The sequence below is a fragment of the Miniopterus schreibersii genome (genome assembly GCF_964146895.1).
Source record: "Miniopterus schreibersii genome assembly, chromosome: 3".
Taxonomy (NCBI): Eukaryota; Metazoa; Chordata; class Mammalia; order Chiroptera; family Miniopteridae; genus Miniopterus; species Miniopterus schreibersii.
Genome location: NC_138103.1, coordinates 6,469,868 through 6,497,802, shown reverse-complemented (window position 1 = coordinate 6,497,802; position 27,935 = coordinate 6,469,868). Strand labels below are relative to the sequence as shown.

The following is a 27,935-nucleotide window of genomic DNA, read 5'->3' as shown; positions in this document are numbered from 1 at the left end:
TAACTATGGGATAAACAAAGCTCAACAGGCTTGTTCGTGGCAGGACTCATGAATGACTTTAACATACTTTTGATCAAGAATCCCTAAGAAAGGCACAGGGAATTTCCTGTATTTACTTGACCATGAAATCCTTTGTCACAAGATATTCTAAAACATGCTTTGAAAAAAATGCACCCAAAGACCCTTCTAGTTTCTGTCAATCTAGGGGTCTGCAATGAACCTTATCTGATGCCCAAACTCCCTCCCATACCCCCAACCAGAACACAGGAGACAACCCAGTGTCAAAGCGAATGCTTTAATGAGTGTTACTCACAATTACTCACAGAGCCACGTCTCTCAACAGCAGTGCCAGCCTCCACTGGCCCCAGATCTCTTGCCTGGGAAGGTAAACTGGCGGGGGGGGGGGGGGGGGGGGGGGCAGGGATCTGGAGTTTAAAGAGTAAGCTGGGGCAAAGGGAGCTTCAGGAGGCACCCTACGGGGGCTGAGCTCCCGCAGTTCAGAGAACGGGCTGGGCCTCAGGCCGGCCCCTCTTCAGGCATTCCCAGCAAAGCCACAAGGGGCTCGAGGGGGGTGGGGGTCCCGACGGGCACAGGGTGGGTGCGCTCGTGCTTGCGGAGGTCGCTGGCACTCAAGAAGGCCTTGGGGCAGTGGGGGCAGGCGTGGGGGCGCACAGAGCTGTGCGTGCGGCTGTGCTTGCGCAGCCCAGCCCGGTCGGAGAAGCTCTTGCCGCACTGGGTACAGGGGAAGGGCCGGAGCTCGGGGTGCGCGCGCTCGTGCCGTCGCAGCAGCGTCAGCGTGGAGAACGTCTCCTTGCACTCCCGGCACACAAACTGCCGCGGCTTCTCGTCAGCCTCCTCAGCGGCCGCCTCGCCCGTGCCTCCCAAGGGGCCGGGAGCCTCCCCGACCCCGGCCTCTGGGCACTCCACATGCTCCACCGTCATGCCCACCACCTGCCACTGCGTGGCCATCACGCCGCCTGACTCGGGGGGCAGCCCTAGCAGCCCCGCTGGAGGGTCCCCGAGGCCGGCGCCTGCCGCTGGGGCCGCTGGGCCCTCGCCCGCCACGCCGACAGGCAGCGCGAGGCCCACCACCAGCTCCTGCTGGGGGGGCGCCCCTGAGGCCTCGCTGCTTCGATGGGTCCGCTCGTGCTTCCTCAGGCTCGACGACACCACAAAGGACTTCCCGCAGGCGCCGCAGTGGAAGGGGCGCTCGCCCGAGTGCACCCGGCTGTGCTTGGTGAGGCTGGCCCTCTCGGCGAAGGCGCGCCCGCACTCCTCACAGCGGAAGGGCCGCTGGCCCGAGTGCACCAACGCGTGGCGCTTGAGGTCCCAGGAAGCCACGAACGTCTTGTCGCACTGCAGGCACTTGAAGGGCCGGTCGCCCGTGTGCACGCGCCGGTGCATGGCCAGGTCGGCCGGCTGCCGGAAGTCCTTGCCGCACTTCTCGCAGCGGTAGGGCTTCACGCCCTCGTGCGCGCGCTGGTGGCGCCGGAAGCTGGAGGGGTCGGAGAACATGCGGCCACAGCGCGGGCACAGGAAGGGCTTCTCGCCCGAGTGCGTGCGCTCGTGGCTCTGGTAGGAGCTGAGCTGGGTGAAGCCCTTGCCACAGGCCGGGCAGCGGTAGGGTTTCTGTGCCGCATGGATGCGCTGGTGGCACGTGAGTGAGGATGACCGCGAGAAGCTTTTCCCACATTCTGAGCAGAGGAAGGGGCGCTCGCCAGTGTGGGACCTGTGGGAGTGCGGGGAACCCGGCATGAAGGCGGCAGGCCCGTCACCTGAGCGCGCTGCCTGTCTGCACCCTAACATCCTGGGGGCCTTGGTCCAGTCCCCTAAAGGCCACAGAGCTACACCCCAGAGTAAGAAACCTGTAGGTTGGGTGTCTAGATTCCAGAAAATGCCCGTCTGTACTCCAAAGACCTAGACATACCGGACCCCACTCACGCCTGTGCTCAACCAAAGACCCTCTGAGTGGCCCAACGGCAAGCCCTGCCGCCTTCCCGCTGTCCAGAAACCCAGACTAATCAGACCCCGCTTGTATCCTCCAGGGCCCCGCCCCATCATGCCCAGCCCCCCCCATCATGCCCAGCCCCCCCCCCCACTACCCATAGTTCCACCCACTCACCTTCCCATTGGCTCATTCCACTCCTAAGACCTAAGCCCAGGACCGGTCACAGAGCAGACACTGCTGTCCCACCTCCACCCCACTGCCCGGCTCTTCCCAACCCCTCCAGGCCCTCACCGCTCGTGGTTGCGCAGGTCCTTGAGCTCGGCATAGGCCTTGCCGCAGCGTTCACAGCCGTAGGGCCGCAGGCCAGCGTGCGTACGCCTGTGCTTGCGGAACACCGAGGGGTCGGCAAAGCTCTTGCCACAGTCGGCGCAGGTGTAGGGCCGCTCGCCCGTATGACCACGCTGGTGGATCTTGAGCTTGGAGAGCGCGCCGTAGGCTTTGGGGCAGTGCGTGCAGCGGAACGGCAGCTCGCCGGCGTGCGAGGCCAGGTGCACGCGCAGGCACACAGGCTGCATGAAGCGGCGGCCGCACTCGGGGCAAGGGAAGGGCTTTTCGCCCGTGTGGCTGCGCCCATGACTGCGCAGCTCGGGTGCTGTTTTGTAGGCCTTGGGGCACAGTGGGCATGCATAAGGCCGAGGCTTGGCTGCTGCACCTGACACTTTGTCTCCGCTGGCATCCTCTGCTTTAGATTCTGCCTCTGGCTTCAGCTTCACCTCTGCCACCTCCTCCGCGCAGTCTACAGGCCCATGTGTGGCAGCGTGGCGCGCTGCCCTGGGTGCATTTGGAAAGGTCTTGGTACAGGACAGGCACTTGTAGCGGCGGCCCGCGCGCTTGTAGCCCAGGCCTGGGGACCGGGCCTCCACAGACTCCACCTCCATGGCCTCGATGGACAAAGCTCTGCGAGAGAAGCAAATTTAAACAGAAGCCACATCCCTTTGCCATTCTCCAAGGCCTCTCCCCTCACCAAAGCCCTCATGAGGCGTCAGTGGGAACCCTAACTTATCTGCATTTCCCACCCAGGGTGTCACATCCTTCCTTTTAGCCACTCCTGGCTCTGACAGTCTGCTCAAGATTCCTCTCTGGTCTGTACACTGATGAAAGGAGTTGGGCAGGGTGATTTCAGATGGGCTGAGGAGGCTGGGGTCATCAACATGCCCACCTGTACTTCAATCCCCTGCCTGAGCTTTTCCAGACCCCATGGCCTTCCCAGGCCTGGTTCCATCCATCTCACCATCTTCCTTCAGGTCAGCATCCAAGGCCTGTGCCAGGATGCAGGCTCCTACACAAGGCTGCAGACAGAGGCTACCTAGATGTGGGTCCGTCCTGACGGTCTCCAAGCGCCCAGGGAAGACAGAGGTAGGCCCAGAAGAGGGCAGGACCAGTGGGCTCAGTGTGGTGATTGGCACAGTCTGTCTGGAAGTGACAGGTCCCCAGCATAGGCATTTTGTTTTTCCCCTCTGGTTGGTTAGCTTTCAGAAGCAGCAACTGTTCACACAGAATCCTGGCCTTACACAGCTGTAAGGGACTCCACCCCAGACAAGAATCCTGGTCCACCCTCTGCTCTGGAATCACCGTGGGCTTCTGCTCCCACAGCTCTGGTAATGGGAAGCTCAGTCACTCTCATGGCAGCTTGAGTCAGTGCTAGCAGTTAGAAGCCTCTGGGTCATAATCAATGTATCTGATCTAACCTGGCCTCCTGGGACACCCACTCTAGCTGAGGTCCCTTCATTCTCAGTTCAGAGCCAGATGCCCTCCACACAGCTGTTCCTGTGGATCACGGCTGGGAAGAAATAGGATTAACAGCTGCATTAGCCCTAACACCAGCTCATCCTCCCTGGGGGATGAAGGGAAGGGGATTATGGGCAGATCCACTTACGGAGTGCTCAGCAGCAGCTGCTGGGGTGGCCTGGGTGGGGTAAGGATCTGCTATAGAGAAGGGAAGGGAGCCTGGTGTGCCCAGAAGCTAGGATGGGAGGTAGGAGGCCTGAGTTCTCATGCTCCTTTCTAAGCCTATTTCCCCATCTCTACACCTCAGGGGTTGGTGGTTTCTAAGTTATGACCCAGGGAGGACACTGGAGCCCCTGGAGTAAGTGGCAAGGGCTGCCTCTTTAGAGTGAGCCCCCTTCTGCCTGGTGGACCTGCCTCAGTCCCCCACCCCTACACACACAATCTAGTGTACACAGGCAGCCAGCGTCTACTCCCTAAAGTACTATGTGACACTCAAGAACTTTCCATGGCTTCCATCACACCATGCAAGTTCCCAGGTTCTTCCTGCTGTTACAAATCCCACCAGTCCTTCCTTTGAGTCCCATTTCACCCAGGAAACTCTTCCTGCATCTCCCCTTTGGTTTTTGGCCCCAATCCTACACAACTCTGTTCCACTCTCAGCTTGTTTTGTTGTTTTTTCCACCTTTCCCACTAAATCCTAGGGCTGGAAAGTGAGTTAAAGGGCTTGAGGACCAACCTCCCCCAGGCTTGAGTTCCCTAGAGTTTCCAGGGGATCCTTCCCTATCTCTGGATGAGGCACTCACTACCTCCTTTCCAGACCATCTCTGGACAGTCTGACTAATAAAGTTTCTCTTTAATAAAAAGTGACAGCTCACATTTACAGAGCACTTGCTAAATAACAGGCAGTATCCTAAGCTCTTTACATGTATTAACTCATTTAAACTTCCTGTCAACACCATGAGAAAAGTACTATTATTATTCCCTTTTCACAGATAAGGGAACTGAGGCCCAGAGAAACAATATAGCATTGTGCTTAATAACTAGCCCATGGTCACACAGCCAGTAATTCTTAACTGGAAGTTGAATCCAGGTGTTTAACTTGCCTTGAGTTGTTGGGCCCTTGCTCAGTTATCTGGGCCCTCCCAGACTTGTCTGCCACCTGGGCCAGCCCCACAGTGACCAGACTCTGAGCTCAGGTCGCATCTTCGTCTTCTCTCATCCTTGTAGAACTGCCTTGAGACCAGGGTCAGAACCCTGCATGTCTGTTTCCCTCTCAGAGGGCTGGACCCCTGGGTTTTGAGCTCTGGGCCTCAGTCTTCCTATCAGTGAATCAGACACCAGATAGCTGGATGGGTAAATCTCTACTAAGGCACTTTCCAAGGGAAAGGGAGCACCAGGTTGGTGCCAGCAGGCACCCAACTCCACGAAGAGCAGAGGGCCAGGCAGGCTAGGCCCCTGTCTAAAATCCCACCATTATCTCCTCACTTCACAGTTCAGTGAGGACTCTTCACCCACCACTCCCTACAGTGGTGTTTCTCCATGTCAGGCGTCTGAACCCTCTGTACAAGAATAATCATTCAGGCAGTGTGGGGCAGGACTCAGAAATCTTTTCTATGAACATACTCTCTGGGTCATTCCAACCACTACTCATTACTTAAGAACCAAAGACACATACTTAGGTCTTCACAAGCTTCTAGGAGAGGGGCATTTTTACTACACCTTGTTTTCAGATGTGCAGATTAAGCCCCACTAAGGGAAAAAACTTGCATAAGAACACAGAGCTAGTCAAGGAACCCTGACTCAAATCCAAGTCTTCAGGTTTCTGGGCTCGGCTCTTCTCTAGCAGTCTTCATTTACTTAAGGCTTATTAGCCAAACCATGAGATGTTCCTAGGACAAAGACCAATATATTTTTCATGGCCAGAAAGGCCCTGAACCATCTAACTCCTGCCTACCCCAACTCCCACTCCTCTTCCCTGGCTGACTAAGCTCCACCCACACTGGCTCCTTTTCTTTCCTTCAAAGAGCTAAATTCCTTCTCACTTCAGGGCTTTTGCACACAGCTCCCTCTGCCAGAACCACTATTCCCCAAGGACCTTTGTGTAGCTATCCCTTTGATTTTATTTGGGTTTTGGGTCCCCGTCACTTTCTTAAAGAGGGCTTTCCAGACCACCTTTCTTAATGCTATCAGCACCCCTGCTAATCACTCTCTCTCCTCCCCCCTCTTTAATTTCCTTTATGGGGCTTTATGGATAACATTCCTTCTTGCAAGCTTAGCATGAGCCAGGTATTATTCTAAGAATGTTATGTGTACTACTCAAGTCTCACAAATGCCTAGAAGTTTGTTACAGACTGAATGTGTGCATACATGGAGGAAAGGCCATGTGAGGACATAGCAAGAAGGTGGTTGTCTACAAGCCAGGAAAAGAGTCCTCACCAGGAACTGGCCAGCACCTTGATCTTGGACTTCCCAGCCTCCAGGACTGTGAGAGATAAATTTCTGTTGGTTAAGCTCCCAGTCTGTGGTTTTTTATTATGGTAGCCTGAATAGACTAAATTAGACAGTATTATTTCCCCCACATACAGACAAGGATACTGAGGCACACAGAAATGAAGTAGTCACGGTGACAGTCAGTATTCAAAGCCAGGTGGTCTGCCTCCCAAACTTCTGCTCTCTGTCCTTTAATTATTGCTTTCATAGCACTTACACATTTTATGGCTTGGTTGTTAATTCTCTGTCTCTAACACAAGAGTCTAGGCTAGCAAAGACCCAGGAACCTTTATTGTTCTGTATCCACTACACCTAGAACTGTGACTGGTACCCCAAAACAAACTGAAAGAATCAACCTGTGAGACGCAATTCAAACCCAGGCCGAGCCTGGCCGGGCGTGACTCAGCGGTTGTGTGGACCTGGGATCCAGGCAATCAGGGTTCGATTCCCGGTCAGGGCGACAATGACTCTCTCATCATTGATGTTTCTCTCTCTCTCTCTCTCCCTCTCCTTTCCTCTCTCTGAAATCAATAATGATATATTTTTTAAAAAACAACAAAAAACAAAAAAAAACCAGGCCTATAGCCTCTGCCTTCCCCATAGTAGACATTTGTGAGAATGTCCATCAACAACTATTTGTTAACTGAATTTCTCTGTCTATCCAAGGTCCAAACCTCACCCCTATTTCCCACCCTGGCTTCATTGCTCTAGTGAGGGAGGCTTGTCTTTGCTTCACTACTGGCTTAGAAGTCCTGCTGCCTAAACGCCAGGGATGCAGAGATTTAATTCCCAGAGGGATGGATGAAGTGAAAAGAGCCACTCTTTAACGTCTCTGCACCTCAGTCTTCCAGGCCTAAACAAGTCGGCACCCACAGGCCTCACAGACTTGGTGAGATGGCGGTGGGGAAGTGTGAACCCCGCGAGCAGAGGTGAGAGTTAATTACTTCCTAGGCCTCCAATCTGGTCAGTTCACAACCTAACCCCAACCTACTCTTCCAGCCTCAGCTCCAGCGAGTTCCCCCCCTCCCTGCAGCAGCCTAAGCTCCAGCCACAGTTCTCAAACTTCCCCACCTAAATGCATCTCCACATGCATTGCCCTCTGCCTCGGTTGTCTGCCTTCTCCCATGGGAAAACTCTTTGCCATCCTTCAAATACCGGTTTCCCCAGTGCCCTCGGGAAAAGGCAGAAGTAAGAGCGCAACGGCGCTCTAGGCCCCGGTTTTCTCATCAGTAAAAGCGGTCCCTGAGGTATGTGGGGGTTTGAAGAGCGTTAGGGCCTCTCCAGACGCGCTGAGGAGGGGCCGAGAGCTGCAGAAACGCTGCGCTTCTCGCCCCCTGCAATCTGCAACCGTCTGTGTCTGCGCCCCCGACAGACAGCCCCGCAGGCCAGGGCCCTGAGCTGACTCGTCTTGGAATAAGCCCTGGGAAAAAGTGGCCTTAGAGGATGTGGCAAGGGGTGAACGAAGAATGAGAGAATGAACAAATGAATGGACCGAGGGCCGGGGCTGGACAAAGACCTGCAAGATGGCGTTCTCTAGGACCGCGGGAGGGGTGGCCAGGACCTCGGCCGGGGAGGGGACCGCAGGCGCCCGGGCTCTCGCTAGGCGGGCTGCGCGCCAGGGACAAAAGCCCGCAACGTGGCGGGCTCTAGGACCCCCGGGTCCGTGCCGCGCAAGGCGGGCAGCCGCGCCGGCGGAGCCCAGGCGTCCGCAGCAGCCGGCCCGCGGGGACAGCCGGCGGGTTCTAGGACCCGCTGGGCCCGGAGCGCTCCCGAGCCCTCCCGGGGCCGCACTCCTCCCGCCCCGCCCGCGCTGCTCGCGCCAGGCCAACCCCATCCGCCCTCGGAAACTGAGGTCCGCTCGGATTTTGTCCGCGCTGGGGGCACCCGGGGATACCCGCGGCTTCCCGCAGGCGTTTCCTACCTGAACGGACTTGGGCTGGCTCCGTGGCGTCAGCGACAGCTCCTCTCACCATCGGAGCCCCGGACACTGCCAGGGAGGGGCAGGCGCTAGGACCCAGCGGGCGGGAAGGGGAGGGCGGAGAGGCGGGACCGGCGGGCGGAAGTGGAAGAGAGCCTCACCGACCCGGAGGAAAGCAAACTTTACGGAGGGTGGCGGAGAAGTAAATTGCAGGGAGTCTCTGTGGGTGCTAAAGACAGAGGACGCCGGACAGGCTTACTATGTACACCGGGCTCCTGTTAGCTCGGGGCCAGATCACCAAAAACTATAAAGTGGGAGGACAAAAAGGCCATGTTCAAGCTGTGTAGTGCCTAAATCCTCTTATATTCCACGACATTTCCCTTTACAGCAGGGAGTGCATAAAGCTCACCCCCACCTGTATTGAGAAGTTTTTCAGGGACCCCCACGAAAACTGCAACAAAGTACTCAGGCTATGACTGCGGAACCCTTTTTCCCTCTTCTACGCTTAGCCAGTATGCACCGTTTCAATTCTAGCTGCTCTTGCCGGAAGTGTGGCTAAGGTTAGTGGGAAAGGACGCCGTGCTTTGACCTTCGTGGGCGGGGTCAGAGTCTCATTTTAGCTGCTTCTTGCTTAGTACCGGAAGTGTGTCTGCGTAGAACTGGGGCTAGGAGGCGGGTCAGGAAGTGTTCTCCAGGCGGAGGTTTCGCGGGGAAGCTTTTGCGGCTAGAACACTTCCTGTTTCCTAGTAACAATAGGAAGTGTCCGCGGAGCTGGGGGTAGGCTCCTGGCTCCTGCCAGCTGCGCCCTCACTACTCTACCTCCTTCCTTCTCCCCCTTCTCCTTTCCCTCCTTCCCTCCCTTCCCGCCTCCTGGGAGCCCTGGCGGGGTGTGCGTGTGTGGGAGCGCGAGAGCCCCCCACAGCCACCCCTTGGGGCGCGCGGCTGCAGTTAGGGTGAGGGTCCCAGTGCGCAGGCGCGCTCCCGTTCGCGGTCCTCAACGGACGCACCCGCGGCGGGAACGAGAAGGGGCCACCCGAGTGAGGTAGGGGTCCTAAGAGGAAATTGGCCTAAAAGATCAGTGAGGCGAGAGGACTCCTTTGATAAGGAGATCAGACGATCGGGAGAGGGGATTCAACGAAGGGGCTTTGAGAAGTGAGAGCTCGGGGAGCAGGTTCAGTGAGGGGGTTAGTCTGGGATAGTTGTATTGGGGTCCAGGGGAAGTGAAGAAAAAGTCGGAAAGCCAAGGTGATGTAGAAGGGACGATGGGGTCCTTGCCCTGGAGAGGGCAAAGGCTTTGGAAAGAAGGTTGCCTCAATCAGTGGGTTTGCTCGGGTGTATACAGGCATTGCTATGTGTTGTGGGAGATTAAGTAACACAATGAGTATTCTTTATTTAGCACAGTGTTGGGCACCTGGTAATGCTCAGTTAGCATGTGTTGCTGTCATCATCAGTATTATGAGAGGAGGTAGAAAAACTGAGAAGGGGCAGTAGTGCGGAGGTGCCAGAAAGAAAAAGGCAGAGGGGGTGAAGAACAAGAAATGGGATGGAATTTCCATGATGGGAGGTAGTTTGGGTTCAGGGGAAGTGGGTGAAAGAAGTGGCCAAGAGAGTCTTTTAGAAAGAAGACTTTGTGACCATGAAAGGAATAGGGGATGTGGGGAACAAGCCAGCCCCTTCTCTGAATGGGAGCCCTAACTTCATCTCTCAGACCCTCATCTATCAGCTGGAGAAAGGCTGCTTTTTCAGTGCCTCTGGGCTACTCTATTTAGCTGAGGGGTGAAGGAGGGAGGATTAGGCATCTCTTATTCAGAGCCCAGAAAAGGTTCAGGTTTCCTTTTAAGATGTCACAGGAGGTACGTTGTTTGTTTCAGAATTATGGAGAGAAGAGGGCTTAAGGCAGTAAGATTTTTTGGATTTAGTCTGAAGAACAGGTTAATAGGTTTGCGATCAGAAGTCAGTTACATCCCTCTAGACTTACCTATACCTCTAGGGATGAGTTAGGCCTGGGGAAGCTCCCATATTTGGGCAGCTTGTTTACAGGGTGTCCTTAAATGATGGTGCTTTCAGATTAGATCCAGTAGAAAGCAGGTCCCTGGGCATTGCTGTTTGGGGAATCTCTCTGTGACCTCTGGTAAACTTGTTGCTTATAGAGCCAAGAGGTAAAGTTAATTCAGGCCTTCCTTCTGACCACTGTCCCCTCTTCCTAGGCCTTGGCCCCCCCACCAGAGGAAGATGCTTTTACCACCTGCCTGCTCTTCCTGAACCTCCAAGTTTCTGCCACACTGCCCCATGGAGGATGTGCCCACCTCACTCAGCTGCTGTGACTGTCAGCACCACTTTTCTAGCGTCCTGGAACTGTCAACTCACCGTGAACTGCTCCATCCATCCTCCAACCAGGACAGTGAGGAGGCTGACAGCATCCCTCAGCCCTACCGTCGTCAGCAGTGTGGGCAGGGCTACCGTCACCCAGGGAGCTTGGTCAGCCACCACTGTACCCAGGAGACCGGACTTTTCCCCTGTACCACCTGTGGCAAGGACTTCACTAATCCCATGGCGCTCAAGAGGCACATGAGGACTCATGCTCCTGAGGGCCTCCCCAAGGAAGCCACTGCACACCTCCAGGGGGAGACAGTGTCCACTGACTCCTGGGGCCAGAGGTTTGGCCATGGGGAAAGCTGGGGAAACCAGAAAAAACATATCGAAGAAACATCTGGCTGTGACTCTGGGCCTGACCCTAGGGCAGCTCTGGACACCTGGGAAGATCCACCCACCAGACAAAGAGAAGGCTGGGAAAGCCAGCCAAATCCTGAGGAGGGTGCAGAGGACTGGGGGCCCATCACCAACTCTGCCAGAGCCCCACTGCTCCCCACTCCAGCCAGCAGCCTCCTTAGCAATTTGGAACAGTATTTAGCTGAATCAGTGGTGAATTTCACAGGGGGCCAGGAGCCCACCCAGTCCTCTCCTGCTGAGGAGGAACGGCGGTACAAGTGTAGTCAATGTGGCAAGACTTATAAGCATGCTGGGAGCCTCACCAACCACCGCCAGAGCCATACCCTGGGCATCTACCCTTGTGCCATCTGTTTCAAGGAGTTCTCTAACCTCATGGCTCTGAAGAACCACTCCCGACTCCATGCCCAATATCGGCCTTACCAATGTCCCCACTGCCCCCGTGCCTTTCGGGTCCCCCAAGAGCTGCTCGAACACCAGCAATCCCATGAGGGAGAAAGGCAGGAGCAGCTGTGGGAAGAGAAAGGGATGCCCACCACCAATGGGCACACAGATGAGAACAGTTGGGATCAACTCCCTAGTACACCAATGCTGAATGGCTCTGGGGAGCTGGAGGACAGTGGCCTGGAGGAGTACCGACCTTTCCGCTGTGGAGACTGTGGCCGTACTTACCGCCATGCTGGGAGCCTTATCAACCATCGCAAGAGCCACCAGACAGGTGTCTATCCCTGCTCCATCTGTTCTAAGCAGCTGTACAACGCAGCTGCTCTCAAAAACCATGTGCGGGCTCATCACAGACCCCGACAAGGAGCTGCAGAGGATGGACAGCCATCCGAGCCACCAGCTTCCTTGCCTCTGGCTGAGACCACCCACAAAGAGAGAGAAGTTCCCAACACCACCCTAGACCACCGCCCCTATAAGTGCAATGAATGTGGTCGGGCTTACCGCCACCGGGGAAGCCTGGTGAACCACCGCCACAGCCATCAGACAGGAGAGTACCAGTGCTCGCTCTGTCCCCGCAAGTACCCCAACCTTATGGCTCTGCGCAACCATGTGCGGGTCCATTGCAAATCTGCTCGCCGCAGCACAGGCCTAGGGGCTGAAGGTCCCCCCAGCCATCTCAAGGTGGAGCCTGACCCAGTAGGAGCAAAGGCAGCCCCATGTACAGATCAGGGGAATGGGTGCAGACATGAAGAGAAGGCCCCTGATGTCCCCCTAGCAGCAGATAGGACAGCACCACAGGTATGTAGCATGTGCGGGATGCACTTTGAAGACCCTGAGAGCCTTGAACATCACAGCCGGATCCATGGGGAAGGGGAAAACAGCAGGAAAGAGACCAGGGTGTCACCTCCTCGGGCATTTGCCTGCCGTGACTGTGGAAAGAGCTATCGCCACTCAGGCAGCCTTATCAACCACAGGCAGACCCACCAGACAGGGGACTTCAGCTGCGGGGCCTGTGCCAAGCACTTCCATACCATGGCTGCCATGAAGAATCATTTACGACGCCACAGTCGGCGGCGGAGCAGGCGGCACTGGAGGCGGACTGGCAGTGCTGGGGGTGGGGGAGAAGCCAAACTCCCGTCAGGTGGGAACTGGGCCCAGGAGTTGGTGGAAGACAATGAGGGCCTAGATTGTCCCCAGGACCCTTCAGGGGAAAGTCCTAGTGGAGCCAAAGGCAACTTGGAAAGTGATGGGGGCTGTTTGCAGGCTCAAGCTGAAGGAGACAAATGTGGGCCTGAGAGGGATGAGGCCTGTTTCCACAGTGATAAAGAGAGCAGAGGTCCTGAGGAAGGACCAGAAAGGAAGGAGGCCTGTTTCCTTCACAACTTGGAAATCCCAGGTGATGAGGAAAACAATGGAACACGCTTTTGTGATGGCCTCCCTGGGGTGGATGAAGACCAGAAACCCGCCACTGGCCAGCCCAGCTCTTCTTCTCACTCTGTTGAAGCTGTCACTAGCTGGCAGGCTGAGGTCTCCCACACATGTTCTGTCTGTGGGCATTCTTTCCCCCATGCCACCGGCCTGCTGAGCCACAGGCCCTGCCACCCACCAGACATCTATCAGTGCTCCGTTTGCCCGAAGGAGTTTGACTCTCTGCCTGCCCTGCGCAGCCACTTCCAGAACCACAGGCCCGGGGAGGCAGCCCCAGCACAGCCTTTCCTCTGCTGCCTCTGTGGCATGATCTTCCCTGGGCGGGCTGGCTACAGGCTTCACCGGCGCCAGGCTCATGACTCCTCTGGCATGACTGAGGGCTCAGAGGAGGAGGGAGAAGAGGAAGGAGCAGCAGTGGCAGCCTCCTCCCATAGTACCTCACTGCAGCTCTCGGAAACAGAGCTGTTGAATCAGCTGCAGCGGGAGGTGGAGGCGCTGGATGGAGCTGGTTATGGGCACATCTGTGGCTGCTGTGGTCAGACTTATGATGACCTGGGGAGCCTGGAGCGTCATCACCAAAGTCAGAGTTCTGGGAACACCACAGACAAGGCTCCCAACCACTTGGGAGAGTCAGGTGATGCCACAGAAGCAGTTGCAGATGGAATCGTGGAGGGCGCAGTGAGTTTTCTGTCTGCAGTGGATGGAGACAAAAAGTCTGGAGAGGGTGTAGGTGCCACAGTTGCAGACAGCCTCTGCTTACAGGGTGGGGAAACTTCTCTGGAGGCCCAGCCCCGTCCCTTCCGCTGCAACCAGTGTGGCAAAACCTATCGCCATGGGGGCAGCCTAGTGAACCATCGCAAAATCCACCAGACTGGAGACTACATTTGCCCTGTCTGCTCCCGCTGCTACCCCAACCTGGCTGCCTACCGCAATCACCTACGAAACCACCCACGCTGCAAAGGCTCTGAGCCCCAAGTGGGGCCCATCCCAGAGGCAGAAAGCAGCAGTGAGCCCCAGAATGTGGCAGAGGAGGGGCTGGGGCAGGCAGAAGTGGAGAAGTTCCAAGAGGAACTTAAAGTAGAGCCTCCAGAGGAGATGACCAGGGTGAAAGAAGAGACATGGGAGGAGACCACTGTGAAGGGGGAGGAGATGGAGCTAAGGTTGGAGACTGCAGAGAAGGGCTGCCAGACCGAGGCCAGTTCTGAGCGGCCCTTCAGCTGCGAGGTATGTGGCCGGTCATACAAGCACGCTGGCAGCCTCATTAATCACCGGCAGAGCCACCAAACAGGCCACTTTGGCTGCCAGGCCTGCTCCAAAGGCTTTTCAAACCTCATGTCCCTCAAGAACCACCGGCGCATCCATGCAGATCCCCGGCGTTTCCGCTGCAGTGACTGTGGCAAGGCTTTCCGCCTGCGGAAACAGCTGGCTAGCCACCAGCAGATCCACCTGGAGCGCGGTGGGGGTGGGAGCACCCGAAAACTGACTCGGAAAGATTGGCCCTTCCGGTGTGGGCGGTGTGGGCGGAACTACCGCCATGCTGGCAGCCTCCTAAACCACCGGTGCAGCCATGAGACAGGCCAGTACAGCTGTCCCACCTGTCCCAAAAGCTACTCCAACCTCATGGCCTTGAAGGACCACCAGAGGCTGCACTCAGAGAGCCGCCGGCGGCGAGCAGGGCGATCCCGGCGGGCTGCTGTCCGCTGTGCCCTCTGTGGCCGGGGCTTCCCTGGCCGGGGTTCTCTGGAGCGGCACCTGCGAGAGCATGAGGAAGAGACCAAAAGTGGTCAGGGAGGCCCCGATGGCACAGAGGGCAGTAAGGGGAACCTCACTGATGACGAGGGACTAGAGGACAGACCTGGTGGTACTGAGTCAGTGTGCCAGCTGGAGTATGGAGCCATGAGGCCAGGGGAGAAGAATCATAGTCCCATCATATCAGCAGGTTCAGAAGCCACAGAGCCAGTATCCTGGGGCATGGAACAAGCAGATGGGCAGCAAGGAGACAGGGGACTGGTGAATCATGATGGAGATTGGGTTTCTCACGGTCATGTACTGACCAAGCCAGAAGAGGAGTCAGGGGACAGTGTCCCCAAAAGTCCTTGCCACCTTGGCAACAGCCAGCACAGTGGACCTAGTCTGAGTCATGTGGATAGCTGGGACACTGGAGACAGCAGCCCTCAGCTCCAGCCAGAGAGCCACCCCTTTCCCTGCTGCCGTTGTGGTAAGACCTACTGCCAATCGGAAGGCCCGTTGAACCACCACACCCATAAGGCAGACTGCCACTATTGCCTGCTTTGTTCTAAGGAGTTTTTGAATCCTGTGGCCACTAAGAGTCACAGCCACAACCACATAGCTGCCCAGACCTTTGCCTGTCCTGACTGTGGCAAGACATTTCAGTCCCAACATGAACTAGCCAGTCACCTGCAAACTCATGCCAGGGGCCTCAGTCAGATGCCACCCCAGATAGAGGAAGCCAGAGGTCCCAAAGCTGGGGCAGTAGAGGATGAGGTAGATCTCAATGGTCAAGGGAAAGCCCAGAAGGCCCCTGGAGAGAATGCTGAGAGAGCTAATGGAGGGCAGGGAGTAAAGTCCACAGTGGCTGAAGATGAGCAGCGGCCCTTCCGCTGTGCCCAGTGCGGACGTTCCTACCGCCATGCCGGTAGCCTGCTGAACCATCAGAAGGCCCACACCACTGGACTCTATCCTTGCTCCCTCTGCCCCAAACTTCTACCCAACCTGCTTTCCCTTAAGAACCATGGTAGGACCCACACGGACCCCAAACGCCATCGCTGCAGCATCTGTGGCAAGGCCTTCCGGACAGCTGCCCGGCTGGAGGGCCATGGGCGGGTCCATGAACCCCAGGAGGGGCCCTTCACCTGCCCCCGTTGTCCTCGCCACTTCCGCCGCCGCATCAGCTTTCTGCAGCACCAGCAGCAGCACCAGGAGGAATGGACAGTGGCCAACTCTGGTACGGGGGTATGAATGGGCAGAGGATTGAAGGATCCCAGAGGAGGTGGGCATACAGTGGAGGGCAAAATCTGGCCCCGATGTAATGGGAGAGCAAGGAGTGAGAGGAGGGAGTCACGTGGATTCCAAGAGGTGACCAGCAGCTTGAGTATGAGAGAAAACTAGTTTGAAGATCTGCCTTTTGAGTGGCCTAAATCTGAACCCCTGGGCCAGGTAAATAGATATAGCATGGTGGGATGGGGTAAGGAGTAGGCAGGGGCAGAGGCAGCTAGCTGTCTGGACTCCTTGCTGTGCCAGAGCCAAAGAGAAGGAGTCTTTTTGTTTTGGCTACTACATCTGTAAATCCTCCTGATCCAGCCAATAATGATTCCCAGAGGAAAAGATGATTTAGGTTCTGCTCTTTTCTAGAGTAAGCAGGGAGCCAGGGAATGAGGAATGGGGTGTGGGAGACACCCCCATACTGGACTTCGTGGCTTCAGTGAAATTAGGCCACTGAATGGCCCCCAGCTCCCTGTCCCTCTTTCCCTGCATCTGGTCTCTGCTCCCCCTCCTCTTTTGAAAACCAGACCTTTGGTCCTTTCCTACCAGTATTGCCTCTTGTCTCTTCTCTTTCCCTTTATTCAACCCTTTTCTTCTCTCTCTGCTGTGAATGTCCTTTTTAGGATCCAACCAAACCACCCTTTCCACCTGCACACCCCCTACCGCCAGCACACCTTTAACTGGAGGACTGAGTCATAGATAATGGTTTCCTTGAAGCCAGGCCCAGCTGTAGCAACAACAGTCATTAGCCCCTATCTCCCTCTATCAGGGAATCTCCACAGAGTCACCTCCACCCAGCCAAGCTGGAAGACTGTGGAATAGTGGGACAGCCTATTCCCTCAGCAAGCCCTGGGCTTGCTCACTCTACCGCCTCTAGAGATCTCCCAGGACCCATTCCATTTAGTGGCCACCAAGGGAGGGTGTCCTGAGATGGTGGGCCTTTGACCAGAGATTGTCACGGAAGGAGGGATGGTGGCTGAGATCCCCCTGAGAGAGCCAATGAAATGGCTTTCAGGATAAAAGATTCTTGTGACCTCAAGGGAATGAGTAAGGAGCCAGTCAGCCAAGTCTGGGAAAATTATTGGAAGTCCTAGGACTCTGGGGTTCTCATACAGCTTCCTGGGGCCATGGGCGGGGCCATGGGCAGGGCCAGGGAGGGGGAATATAAGCTGTGTGGTGTCTGCCCCCTCAGTCAGTAACTTCTCTCTCTCCCCAGGAGCCTCAAAGGCACCAGCGGTGGGCCTGTCATTGCCCCCTCCATCCACCCCCACGACCCCACTCCTGGACCCTTCACCCCAGTGGTCTGCAGACCTCAGCTTCTCCCTGTGAACTTCAATTCTCCAAAGATCAGAATACAGGGCAAGAGTGCAGGTTGCAGGGAAAGGCTTGATCTCTTGTACTCAGGAGTAGTTTGGGCAACCCCATCTCTTCTCCCCTCCCCTTGCAAAGAGGATCCAGATCTGTCTTCTTTCCCAAGCAGGGGGTGAGATTCTCCTCATGTCCCTGTCCTTGAAGGATCTCCTTTCCCAGCCTTTGTCATTATGCTATTCATTATGACCATCCCGTAAGAAACCTGATGCCAGGGTCTGCCGTGATGCTGGGCCACCCTCACCAATCAGATTCCAACATTGGGGGAGGCAGATTCAGAGAGCCAGGGGTAGGAATGTTGCCTGTGGAAGGGGGCCTTTTGCTACAATTTGTAACTTATTTTCTAAAGTCTATTTTGTAACAATTTATTTAAGTTTAAAAAAAGGAAAATTGCACCACCATTCCCCCCTCCTCCTCCAAAAAGAAAATTTTCCAAGTACTTGGCTGGTGTGATTATATCTGAGGGGATGAAGACCAGGGAAAGCTGGGACGCCTGCGTCGGAGAGCAGAGCCGAGAGGGAAGCATCTACAGGTGACATCTCCCTGTCCTGCAGGGTTGGGAGAGGAGGCAGCTGCCAATCCGGGCAGGCTCCTTTCCAGAGCCCACTGGGCTTTTGGGCTGCTCCAGCGCCTGGAATCGTGTGTGGATGGGGGGAATGGAGAGGGGAAGAGGTGGTGATGTGTCTGCAGCATCCCAGAGCCACCTGTCAACAGCCAGCTGGTTGGCCTGTTAGGGAGAGGAAGAGGGGGGCAGTGTCCTCACCTCACAACTCTCTTCCCTCCCTAGAAGGAAGAGGGAGAAGGTGCTACTTGGCCCCCACGATGGATGAGGGAACAGGTTCAGGAGGTTGAGATGCCTGTTCGACTCAGTGACGAGAGCCAGAACTGAATCCAGATGGGCCCGTCTACTGCTCCACCCCACTCAGGGCACCTAGAGGTGACTCAGAACAGATCTTTCCCTAGACAGACAGAAGAGGTTTGGAGAGGGAGGATCAGCAGAAAGGCCTCAGGGCCACATACTTGTATTGGCCAGGCAGCTTCCAATCTCGGCCTCGGGCTCGGGCTCAGGCTCGGGCTCCGGCTCCGTGGAAAAGTAGACCTGCCAGTCCAAACTGCTGACCCAGTTCTCATAGGTGGGGAGCGCTGTGAAGACTGCAGGCCGTGCGGGGCCTTGGCAGGCATCTCCAAAGCTGTGCAGCCCAGCCAGGAACCATGTGCCCCTCACCTCATGCACCAGTGGTGACCCAGACAGGCCCTGTCAGGGGTCAGGTAACACTGGGTGACTTCCTCTTACCCCCAGGCAGCTGCAAAGGGCAGAGTGGCTAGGGTGCCAGTTGGCAAAAAGGCTGAATTTCAGATAAGAGGCAGGTCTGGAGGCCAAGCCTAGCAGGTCTTGTACATGAGCTGCAGGGTGAGGATGCCAGGGGTAAGGTTTGGGGGACTGGGGCTTACCTCACAGCGGGGCGGCTCACCCACAACACTGGTACACACCATCTCTGGCAGAATGGGGATGCCATCGCTCCCAAGGGCAGCATGCAGCCGGCTGCAGGCCCTGGGCCCCAGGAGGGTGACAGGTACTATCTGAGAGGTGCTGGTGCCTGTGGTGGGGTGAGGGGTAAAGACCCGGCTGCCTCAGTGGCCTCTGGGCTGGATGGACAGCTGCTTGTGGCCCTGTCCTACATACCTGCTCCTTGGTGGGTCAGACCCAAGACCCAGCCACGTTCCCCATCAGGCAGGTGGTGGTCTGCGTAGGGCAGGCAGAGGGGCCGCAGGCTGGGGCCTAATGTCACAGGCTGGGCCAGCAACAGGAGGGCCACATCATAGCCCCCCTCTGGGTGGGTGTAAGCCCCATGCAGGATGAGTTGCTTTAGGGTGCGTTCCTCTGGCCCGGCTCCCAGCCTTACACTCCATTCCTCTGGGTTCTGACGCCTGTGCGGAGACAGTACTGACAGCATTGGGCGCAGGACTGCCAGCAGGGATGGTGGGGCACGAAGGCGAGGGAGATGGGGCTCACCCAATGAAGCAGTGGGCAGCAGTCAGCACCACCTCCTCTGACACCAGGGCTCCGCCACAGGCCAGCTTCCCCTGGTGCTTCAGCCTGGCGTCCCAGGGCCATGGGGAGGAGGCTTCTGCCTGGGGACCTCCTCTCCCCAAGGATCCGCAGGCTGAAACAGGCGGATTATACCATCTGCCTTCTTGCGAAGTCCTCACTGCCTGCCAGGCCCTGTGCTAAGTGCTTCCCATGTACTATCAAATCCTCACAGCCTTTTATTTCGTTACCCTTGTAACCAAAGTTCCCTAGAGGTTAAGTGACTTTCTAGCTTAGTAACTACAGGTAAGTAGCAGATTTGATATTCAAAAGCTAGGCCTAAGCTTTTAACTAATGGCCCAGCCTCAAGGGAGTGGCCGGCTCATTATTCCTCCACCCCACCTGTCTGCACCCCTCTGGGCTTGGACCTGCCCCAGAATTCTTGGCTCACTAGTTCTCTTACCATCAAGACATAGCTTCCTTCCCAGGAATTATTTTGCATGCAATTTGCACGTTAATCGCTTTATGCTAGAATTCTGAGTGGAAGCCCTGCCCGTCCAGTCTCACCTGGTCCTTGCCTGGAAACGCAGCTAACCCCAAAAACCTTCAGCTACATCACCAAACCCATAAAGTTCTGAAACGTCTATGCGTCTCAGCCCTAAATGGGGCTGTTCCCACCCTAGGGGCTCAAAGGGGTGGGCCTTAGAACTCCCCTAGTTAGCATAGGACAGTTTGTGGGTGCCCTGTGTCCATTCTCTATCCCAAGCTGAAATTTATTTCACTGTGGCTTCCGCCTGCTGCCCAGTCCTCCTGCGGGCCTGGGTGTTCCCACACACCGCACTTCAGCCTCCGCTCGTACCTACACAGCTGTCCTCATCACTCATCTGCAGGGTCTCGGGGCTCTGGGCCGGAAAGGCTGCGCCCCCAGCTCGAGCCTGCAGCCAGGCGCTATGAGCAGTCATGTCAGTCAGCAGCACAGGAGTGTCTTCCTGGGCGCAGCTTGATGTGAAGCTGATGATCCCAGCCTGAACCCAGTGTCCATCGGGCTCATTGCACAGCACAGGACCCCCGGAATCTCCCTGGAGGGGGCAAAGGAGTCAAGGACAGACACCTGAGCCCCAGCCCTGGGCAGACCTCTGCCATCCTTCCACCCATCCCTGTGGATTGAGCACCCAGCCCAAAGCCAGGCCTCTCCCCCTTCGGGTCCCTTCCCCTCTCCTCCCCCTCAGACCTGACAGGGCCCCTGCACCCCGGGCTGGGCACCCCCACACAGCATCCCAGGCCGGGCTGGGCTGGCTAGCAGCCGCTGGTGCAGCCTGTTGTAGAGACAGTTACACGTGGGCCGGCTGATTAGACGCAGGCGCAGATTCCGTAGGGTCCTGGGAGCTGGAAAGAGATGGGGGGTTGGGGCCAGAGTCTGGGCTCTGGGGAGCAAGGGAGACTAGAAACAGAAACAGTTGGCAGCTGAGGCTCTGTGACCTTGGGCAAGTGGACTCGCCCTTTGGGCTTCAGCCTAGGACAGCACTTACCATCATTAGTGTCCTGATCCCAGCCAGTGGCCCAGCAAGAGGTCCCAAAGGGGAAGCGGTGGGCAGGTTGGGGCAAGCAGAGGGGTGTGTGTGCTGTGGGGTGGGCGAGCTGCAGCAGGGCCAGGTCTGAGCCCTGGCTGTAGTGGCTGTAGGCCCTGGGAAGCTGCAGAGCCGTCACCCCCACCTCCTCTGCGCCTGGGCTCAGCCCCTCACGCTGCAGAGAGCCCAGAACAACTGACCAGGAGTTCAGTTCTGTCACTGCCGCTCTGGAAGGAGAGGGACAAGGCCCAGGCATGGTGTGCAGAGGGGCACAGTACACCAGGGGAGACAGAACAAGGTAGGTGAAAAGTGGACAAATATCAGCCTGCGGCTTTAAGCAAGGTCTTTCCTCCTCCCAAGCGGTTTCTCGTTTGTGAGGCTTCTACCGTGACGCTGTGAAGAGTAACTCGATAATGAGTCCCTGGCACATGGCGTCGTCTTAGGAAACAGTCCTTCGTTATTCTAGAGGCAGGGTTTAGTCTTGTGGAGTCTGATCCCAAAGCACCCACCCCAAAGTCAGAAACCCTGTCGGACCCCAGCCATGACTCACTTTTCAAAGCAGTGGGCCGCGGTGAGGACCCAGGTGTCTGCCACCAGGGAGCCACTGCAGATGTGGACCCCCTGCCTCCTCACACTGGCCTGCCACGGCCACTCGCCAGGCCCCGTGTTGCCCTCCTGAGGCTCAGGGGGGCCAGGGCCACGTTGCCCACAGGCTGTAGAGAGGGGTGGGTCAGGCTGACAGCAGGCCCCTATCCTGCCCTCACCCAGGGTCCGACCCAGACCCAAGTAAGGCCCAGGCCCCATGTCCCCAGAGCTTACCACGCTGAGCTGCTTGAAGACCTGGGGAGAGAGACACAGGTAAGACTTGGGGGAGCCTTACCTACCTGGCCCAGCTTTGGTGGAGGGGACAGGTTGGAGGACAGGCCCTGGGCCCTTGTCTATGACTCTGTGGCTACCTCACCAGCCCCTCCCAGAGTGAAAATATTTATATGAGGTCCAGAAACAGCTTTTATTGGAACCTACTCAGAGCATATGCTCAGTAATTAACTCTCCTCCCTCAGCTGTGCTCAGCACTTCAGGGCCTGAGGAGCAGGGCCTGGGGTTCAGCTTGGGACCAGGCCAACCCTTTTCCACGCTTCAGAAACCCCAACTCCTGCCCCCCCGCCCCCCACTGAGTCAGGAGGCAGCCTATGTATGTGGAGAGCATTAGCTTAATTGTGCCCTCAGCATGGAGGCCTTCGAGGAAGGATTAGGGGCCCGCGTCATGTCCAAGTGAGGGAGGGCTCTAAGAGGTTGAGATTCACCCCACCCATTTTGACGACTCAGACACCCCCACCTTTGCAGAAACTGCCAGACTCAACCAAAGAGTCCCCTGCCCTGCCTCTTCCCCATAATAGGCACACACAAACACACTCATTAAACACCTGAGCCAGGAGAGATGGGACATAAGACTGGGAGACTGAGGCTAAAGGGCCCCAGAGCTTGCCTATGGTCTTCCTAGAAGTAGAGAGGCAGACGGGCACAGGGTACACGCACAGGTACTATGACAATCCAGCCCAAGAAAATCATATCTATTTTGACACAGGCAGCCACATCCACCTCCCCACACACAGCCAGACACAGTTACATCACCACAGGTGGGCTGTCACCCCACAGGCCGTCTTCCTCACACACAAGATGTGCTGGAGCAGAGGGTGGCCCCTGAACCCCCACGATACCACTCCCCCACCCACTCAAACACAGGTGGCTCACCCTCTATGAGGACCACAGCTCCCAGGATAAGTAGCCCTGGTCCCCAGCTCTGCTTCATGCTGCTCCAGGCTACTCTGCCGCCTGTGCTGTGGTTCTGAGAGGCCACCTGGGTCTCCCTAGCTCCACCTCTGCTCCGCCCCCAGTTGGCTAGGAGTCAGGTGTCATTGTTTTTCCTAGGCTGGAAGGAAGCCAGTGGCTCCTGGTTCTGTGGCTGTGTGACCCTGGGCTATTTACCACCCCTCTCTGGGCCTCAGCCATGGCCAGACAGCCTGAGTTCAAATGCCAGTTCCCTCACTCCTTGAGTAACCTTGGACAGTTAGCCTGTCTGTGCCTAGTCTGAAAAACTCAGAACTTTTGAACATAAAAACACTTAGACCAGAGCCTGGCATAGAGTAAACTATCTCCTGTAACTGTGAAGGACACATGGGCAGGCCCTCCCAGTTCCCACTTTCCATTTCAGCTTCTGCACCTCTCTCCCAGGCCCAGGTCCAAGTGGATTTCACATACCTTCTCCCATCTTGCTTCAGATACAGTGTGTTCAGGGCTGGCAGTCAAGGGGCCAGGGCTCTCTGCTACTTGCTAGCCATAAGACTGGCAAATCTCAGCACCCCTCTAGGCCTGCCACCTTTTCAGCAGACAGTTCCAGTGGTGCCCACCTTTCTTGCTGGTGTTGGAAGACTCAATCAGGGGGGAAGAACATTCAGGGTACATTCTTTCGTGTTCCTGACTTTAACTCAGGCCAGCCCAGAATGTTCAGGAACCCTGACTCCAACACAGAGGCAGCTATGGATAGGGTGAAGAGCACAGAAACCGGAACCAGATGGCCCTGGTGGGTTAAAATACTGAGGGCTCCCTAACCCCCTTCCAGGCACTAGCTGTGTGATCTTAGGCAAGTTACTTAGCCTCTCTTCACCTCAGTTTCCTCATCAAGATAGGGATAATAATAGTATCTATGTCATACAATTGCTATCAGGATTAAACGAGTTAACACATGTCATGTTCTTAGGCAGTTCTTGGCATGCAAGTAAGTTCTGAGTAAGTATTAGGGAGAACAAGAAAAAACCCCAACCTGTCCCTGGCCCTTCAGGGCTGCCAACACTGTCTTGGGGTGGTTGATAAGGCCACCAGAAGGGTTAAGGTTTCAGCAAGCATGCGTAGAACCAGGGCAGCTTCCCCTTGCAAGTGGGTGCTTGGCCCTCACAGGAGAGGAGGCCTGGCTCCCGTGGGCAGCAGCAAGCTGCCAGCCTGTTTCCTGGGGCTAGGGGTGCCCCAGTCTTGCTGACTCCACATGCTGGAGGAGGAACTAACCACCCATCCCAGGAAGACCCTCACTTTCCCTCTGACTCATATCCTTCCAGCCCCAGAGGAGGCAAGACTTGGGGTCGCGGGCAGACAAGTGGCTCAGACTTAACCAATTTAACAAATTTTATTGCTCAGAACCTTCCCTCCTCAGGCAATGGCAGGAGCTTTGGAAACCAATCCTTGGAGCCAGAGCTACTAGGTGGAGGAAAGAGTGTGGCACATTTGGTCCATTATCCTGTGTTGGGAGTATGGTGGAGGTGGGTTGTAGACTCTTCTAAGGACCCAGACATGTCCCCCTTAGGCAAGGCTGACATGCCAAAGCACAGCATAAGCGGTCAACCTGGCTCGGGGTGAGGGCTCAGTGCCCCTTGACTTTGCCCTGGGGTCCCTGGACTTCTCGGAAGCTGAGCACCATCAGGCCCACATTGATGGCATAGGTAGTGATGCAAACAATGCAGAAATCATAGAGCACAAAGAACAGGATCCAGGCCAGGTAGACAGAACCAGCGAGAGACACCAGGGAACTCAGCCGCAGCAGGACAGATACCCAGCGGCCCCGGAGGCAACCTGCAAGGAAGAAAAGAGTCAAACATGGGCTTCAGGGACAGGCCACCTCTAGAACATTGCCGTGACTACATTACATGGTGCCACCCAGACAGCAGGGGCTGCTGGAAAGAGTCTCTAAAATAAGAGGGTCTGACAGGTCCTACCAAGGCCTTGGTTTTCCTATCTGTTCAAAGATCCCTGGGACCCAAGTAATGAATTTTCCTGCTGAAATTTCATGTACATGAAATGAAAGACAAACGATCCTTAGATTCCCCCCAAAAAGAACTTCTGCATCTTTCCCACAAAACTGGTGTCTTACAAAGTGGTTAAGGGTCCTCTGGCTCTGACATTTCCTAGACTAACTGAAAGCCTCCTATTAGTTCCCACCCCCAGGGTGCTGTGATGAGCAGCTGCCTGTCAGCTGTAGGAGTCCCCAAGATTGCAAGGGATGGGACTGGAAAGGAAGGGGGCCTGCAAAGAAGGGGCAGGGCCAGTTACCTAACAACAGCTGTAGTGTGTAGAAGATGCAACCGAATATGCTGTTGGATTGATTGAAGATGCTGTCCCGGCCCAGCACTTGTTCCACCAGCCCGAAGCCCTGGCCCCACCTGGTGGAGGGGAGGGCGCAGGTAAGGAGTGTCAACCCAGTGCCTTAGGCCCTGTCCTGGAGGGGTGATTTCCAAGAAGCCACGTGGACTGTCTCCCTGCCCTTTGTCCCCAACCCCCTACCCCAGCTTGAGGCCAAGGGTTGATGACCTCCTGGTGAAGCTTCCCTTTGACCGCTTCAGGATTCCATGTGTTTGCTCCTATCTTTCCCTATTCCCAGGCCAGGCCTGGCCAAGGTTCCCCCTTAGGCCTCTCTTTTCATCCTAGACCTTCAATAATTCTTAAGCCGGTGTGGTGAGAAATAACGGTTGACCTTGCTTTACAGAGTTACCAGAGACTGGGAATCCCCGGCTGAACCTCTCTGGACCCCTAATTCTCCAGCTTCCTGGCCGCGCATTCCCCTCCTCTGTATTTGGTCATCCCACTAGCCCGAGGCCCTGAAGCATAGCCAGACCCGGCTGCCTCATCCCCAGGCACGACTATCCTCAAGACCATCATCAGTCCCTACACCTTGGCCCCCCCTTCCTGCCTGGTCACCGTTATTCCTTGTAATCCAGATCCACGTACTACTCCCCATAGTAACCACAGTCCCCAGCGTTATCTGCGCCCCCAGCCCGCCCCTCCTATCACGGACACACCCGATTCGCTGGGCAAGTGCCCCCCGGAGCAGCCTGGTCCCCATGCATCTGCTTCCTGGCAACCTGTTCGCCATGCACACCTGGTCCCCAAGCACCGCACCCACGAGTGGCCGGGCGCCCCAAGCCTTCCACTCCCACACGCACCTGGACGAGAAGACACGCGAACAGCTGATGGCGGTGCCCACGTCACAGAGCGCGCGGTAATCTTGGTCCCGGGCGCGCGCCGCCTTCACGTGCAGCGCGTAGAGAGAGAGCACCAAGCCTGCGAGGCAGAGCGCCAGCCGCACCGCCCCGGGGCTCCCCCAGGTCAGGCCCATGTCTGGGTGTCGGGCGCCCGCTGAAAGCGAACCAGCCACGGAGCAGGGGCGGGGCGAGGGACGGCCACGCCCACCCCGCCGCGGGGCGAGGTCTAGCTCCGCACTCTCGACCCAATGGGGTTTCCCTCCGGCTGAAACTGCGCGCGGGTGAGGCAGGAAAACAGCGCGGGATGCTGGGACTGGACGAGAGTGCCCGCCCTGGGTCCTCAGGCACTGGAGGTTCTGCCAGGCATTAGGGGAGTTGTAGTCCAAGGGGCCGCAAAGCCTCAAGGGAAATGGAGTCCCCGGAGTTTTAAAAATTACGTACGTATCTTAATCATAGCTAACAGTACATAGCGCTTACTCTATGACAGGCCTTATTCTAAGCATTGGGACGTCCAGGACCTAGAGGCCAGCGGGTCACGAAATCCAGCGAGTAGTGCGATCCATCGAGAACCAAGCATTTCCCCTGAAATTATTTCAGATGCCATTAAGATTGCAATATCCTTAGTTACAGCAATCCCCCCCTGCCTCACCAGCGCCTCCTGCCGGCGGGTCTCTCTCTCGCTTTCTCTCTCCTTAAATTCCCAGCTCTACCAGCTCGGCCACACCCTTGACGGTATCCTAACCTCTGTTCTATTGCGGTGCCCGCCTGGCAAAACCTGAGCCTGGGTCAATCCAACAGTCCCTCCTGGTGAAGCTTTCGGTGGACTAGCTGAACTCTCCCCTTCACAGATATCGCATTTATTTTATTTTAAATATGTTTTTATTGACTTCAGAGAGAGGATGGGAGAGGAAGAGAAACAGAAACACCAATGGTGAGAGACGGTCGTTGGTCAGCTGCCTCCTGCACGCCCCCTGCTGGGGATCGACCCCCAACTCTGGCATGTACCCTGACCAGGAATCCGATCCAGATCTCCTGGATCCTAGGTCGATACTCAACTGCTGAGCCACGCCAGCTGAGCGACATCGCATTTATTGATGACCCATCGCTCCTATATCTCCCCTTCCTTCTCATCTGCATTGAAAATTTCTTCTTTCCTATTTTAAGAAACAGCAACAAATCTCCCTTTACAATCAAGTTTTTGGGAAGATTTTACACTCTCAGTCTCTACTTACTCACTTCTTCCTTGATGCTCAGGGCACCATAAACTAGCTCCTGCCCCCAAAACTACCCCAACTAATGGTTGGTGTCATCAGGACACTAAATCCAACGGATATTTTTCAGTTCTTATCAGGCTTGACCTCCCAACAGTATTGATCACTGTAGTACACTCCTTCCTGGGAACTCAGGCTTCCTTTGGCTTCTGTGATATGTCTCTCTCCTGCTGACCTACCTCCTTTCCCTGGCTGCTCCTTCTCAGGCCCACTTCTCTTCTTCCAGATAGTGTGGTTGGCAGAGTGACAGCCACCACAAATGTCCACGTCCTAATCCCTGGGACCTGTGGATATATTAGGTTATATGGCAAATGGGAATTAAGATTGAAGATGGAATTAAGGTTACTACTATGCTGATTTTTAAACAGAGAGATTGCTCTGACTGGTTTTGCTCAGTGGTTAGAGCATCGGCCTGCAGACCAAAGAGTCTGGAGTTTGATTCCCGGCCAACAGTACATACCTCGGTTGCAGGTTCAACCCTTGGTCAGGGCTGGTGCGAGAGGTAACCAATTGATGTGTCTCTCTCACATCTATTCTCTCTCTCCCTCTCTCTCTCCTTCCCTTCCACTCTCTCTAAAAGTCAATGGAAAAAATATCCTCAGGTGAGGATTAAAAACAAGTTAAAACAGAGGTTATCCTGTGGATCCAATGTAATCTCAAGGGTTCTTTAAAGTGAAAAGGGGCTGAAACGGGGCTGCAGAACAAGAGGGTCAGAGGGAGGTGTGACTATAGAAGAAAGGCACAGTGAGATACAACGTTGGTTCCTTTGAAGTTGGGGGAAGGGGGTCATGAGCTAAGGAATACAGGTGGCCTCTAGAAGCAGGAACGGGCAAAGAAATAGATTCTCCTCTGGCTTCTCCAGAAAGGAACTGTTGACATCTTTGTTTTAGCCCAGTGAGACCCGTCAGACTTCTGAACTGTAAAAC

General features: G+C 56.0%; 4 protein-coding genes across 6 annotated transcripts; 1 reads left to right on the top strand and 3 right to left on the bottom strand.

The window, feature by feature from the left end:
- Window positions 1-277: 277 nt before the first annotated feature.
- ZNF668 (zinc finger protein 668) lies at window positions 278-8,224 on the bottom strand. The gene is made up of 3 exons (XM_081132543.1): window positions 8,148-8,224; window positions 2,240-2,905; window positions 278-1,729 (listed from the first exon to the last, which is right to left on the bottom strand). The coding sequence occupies exons 2-3, from the start codon at window positions 2,884-2,886 to the stop codon at window positions 517-519; spliced, it is 1,860 nt and encodes a 619-aa protein (XP_080988669.1). The 5' UTR covers window positions 2,887-2,905; window positions 8,148-8,224; the 3' UTR covers window positions 278-516.
- Window positions 8,225-8,830: 606 nt separating this feature from the next.
- ZNF646 (zinc finger protein 646) lies at window positions 8,831-17,552 on the top strand. 2 transcript variants are annotated; one of them, XM_081132092.1, is made up of 3 exons: window positions 8,831-8,921; window positions 10,352-15,708; window positions 16,963-17,552. In XM_081132092.1, exons 2-3 carry the CDS (start codon window positions 10,434-10,436, stop codon window positions 17,073-17,075), a joined length of 5,388 nt encoding a protein of 1,795 aa, XP_080988218.1. In that variant the 5' UTR covers window positions 8,831-8,921; window positions 10,352-10,433; the 3' UTR covers window positions 17,076-17,552. The 2 variants fall into 2 exon arrangements, with proteins under 2 accessions (XP_080988218.1, XP_080988217.1); XM_081132091.1 differs by having other exon boundaries at window positions 8,890-9,186.
- PRSS53 (serine protease 53) lies at window positions 17,472-22,607 on the bottom strand. Its single transcript, XM_081132093.1, has 11 exons — window positions 22,464-22,607; window positions 21,531-21,551; window positions 21,262-21,424; window positions 20,673-20,938; window positions 20,375-20,529; window positions 20,003-20,222; window positions 19,129-19,279; window positions 18,799-19,043; window positions 18,567-18,712; window positions 18,135-18,369; window positions 17,472-17,841 (listed from the first exon to the last, which is right to left on the bottom strand). The coding sequence occupies exons 1-11, from the start codon at window positions 22,519-22,521 to the stop codon at window positions 17,822-17,824; spliced, it is 1,680 nt and encodes a 559-aa protein (XP_080988219.1). The 5' UTR covers window positions 22,522-22,607; the 3' UTR covers window positions 17,472-17,821.
- A 1,263-nt stretch (window positions 22,608-23,870) lies between these two features.
- On the bottom strand, window positions 23,871-27,293 carry VKORC1 (vitamin K epoxide reductase complex subunit 1). 2 transcript variants are annotated; one of them, XM_081132094.1, is made up of 4 exons: window positions 27,189-27,293; window positions 25,700-26,320; window positions 24,810-24,919; window positions 23,871-24,332 (listed from the first exon to the last, which is right to left on the bottom strand). In XM_081132094.1, exons 2-4 carry the CDS (start codon window positions 25,870-25,872, stop codon window positions 24,124-24,126), a joined length of 492 nt encoding a protein of 163 aa, XP_080988220.1. In that variant the 5' UTR covers window positions 25,873-26,320; window positions 27,189-27,293; the 3' UTR covers window positions 23,871-24,123. The 2 variants fall into 2 exon arrangements, with proteins under 2 accessions (XP_080988220.1, XP_080988221.1); XM_081132095.1 differs by lacking the exons at window positions 24,810-24,919; window positions 27,189-27,293 and having other exon boundaries at window positions 24,142-24,332; window positions 25,700-25,958.
- Between the last annotated feature and the right edge of the window lie 642 nt (window positions 27,294-27,935).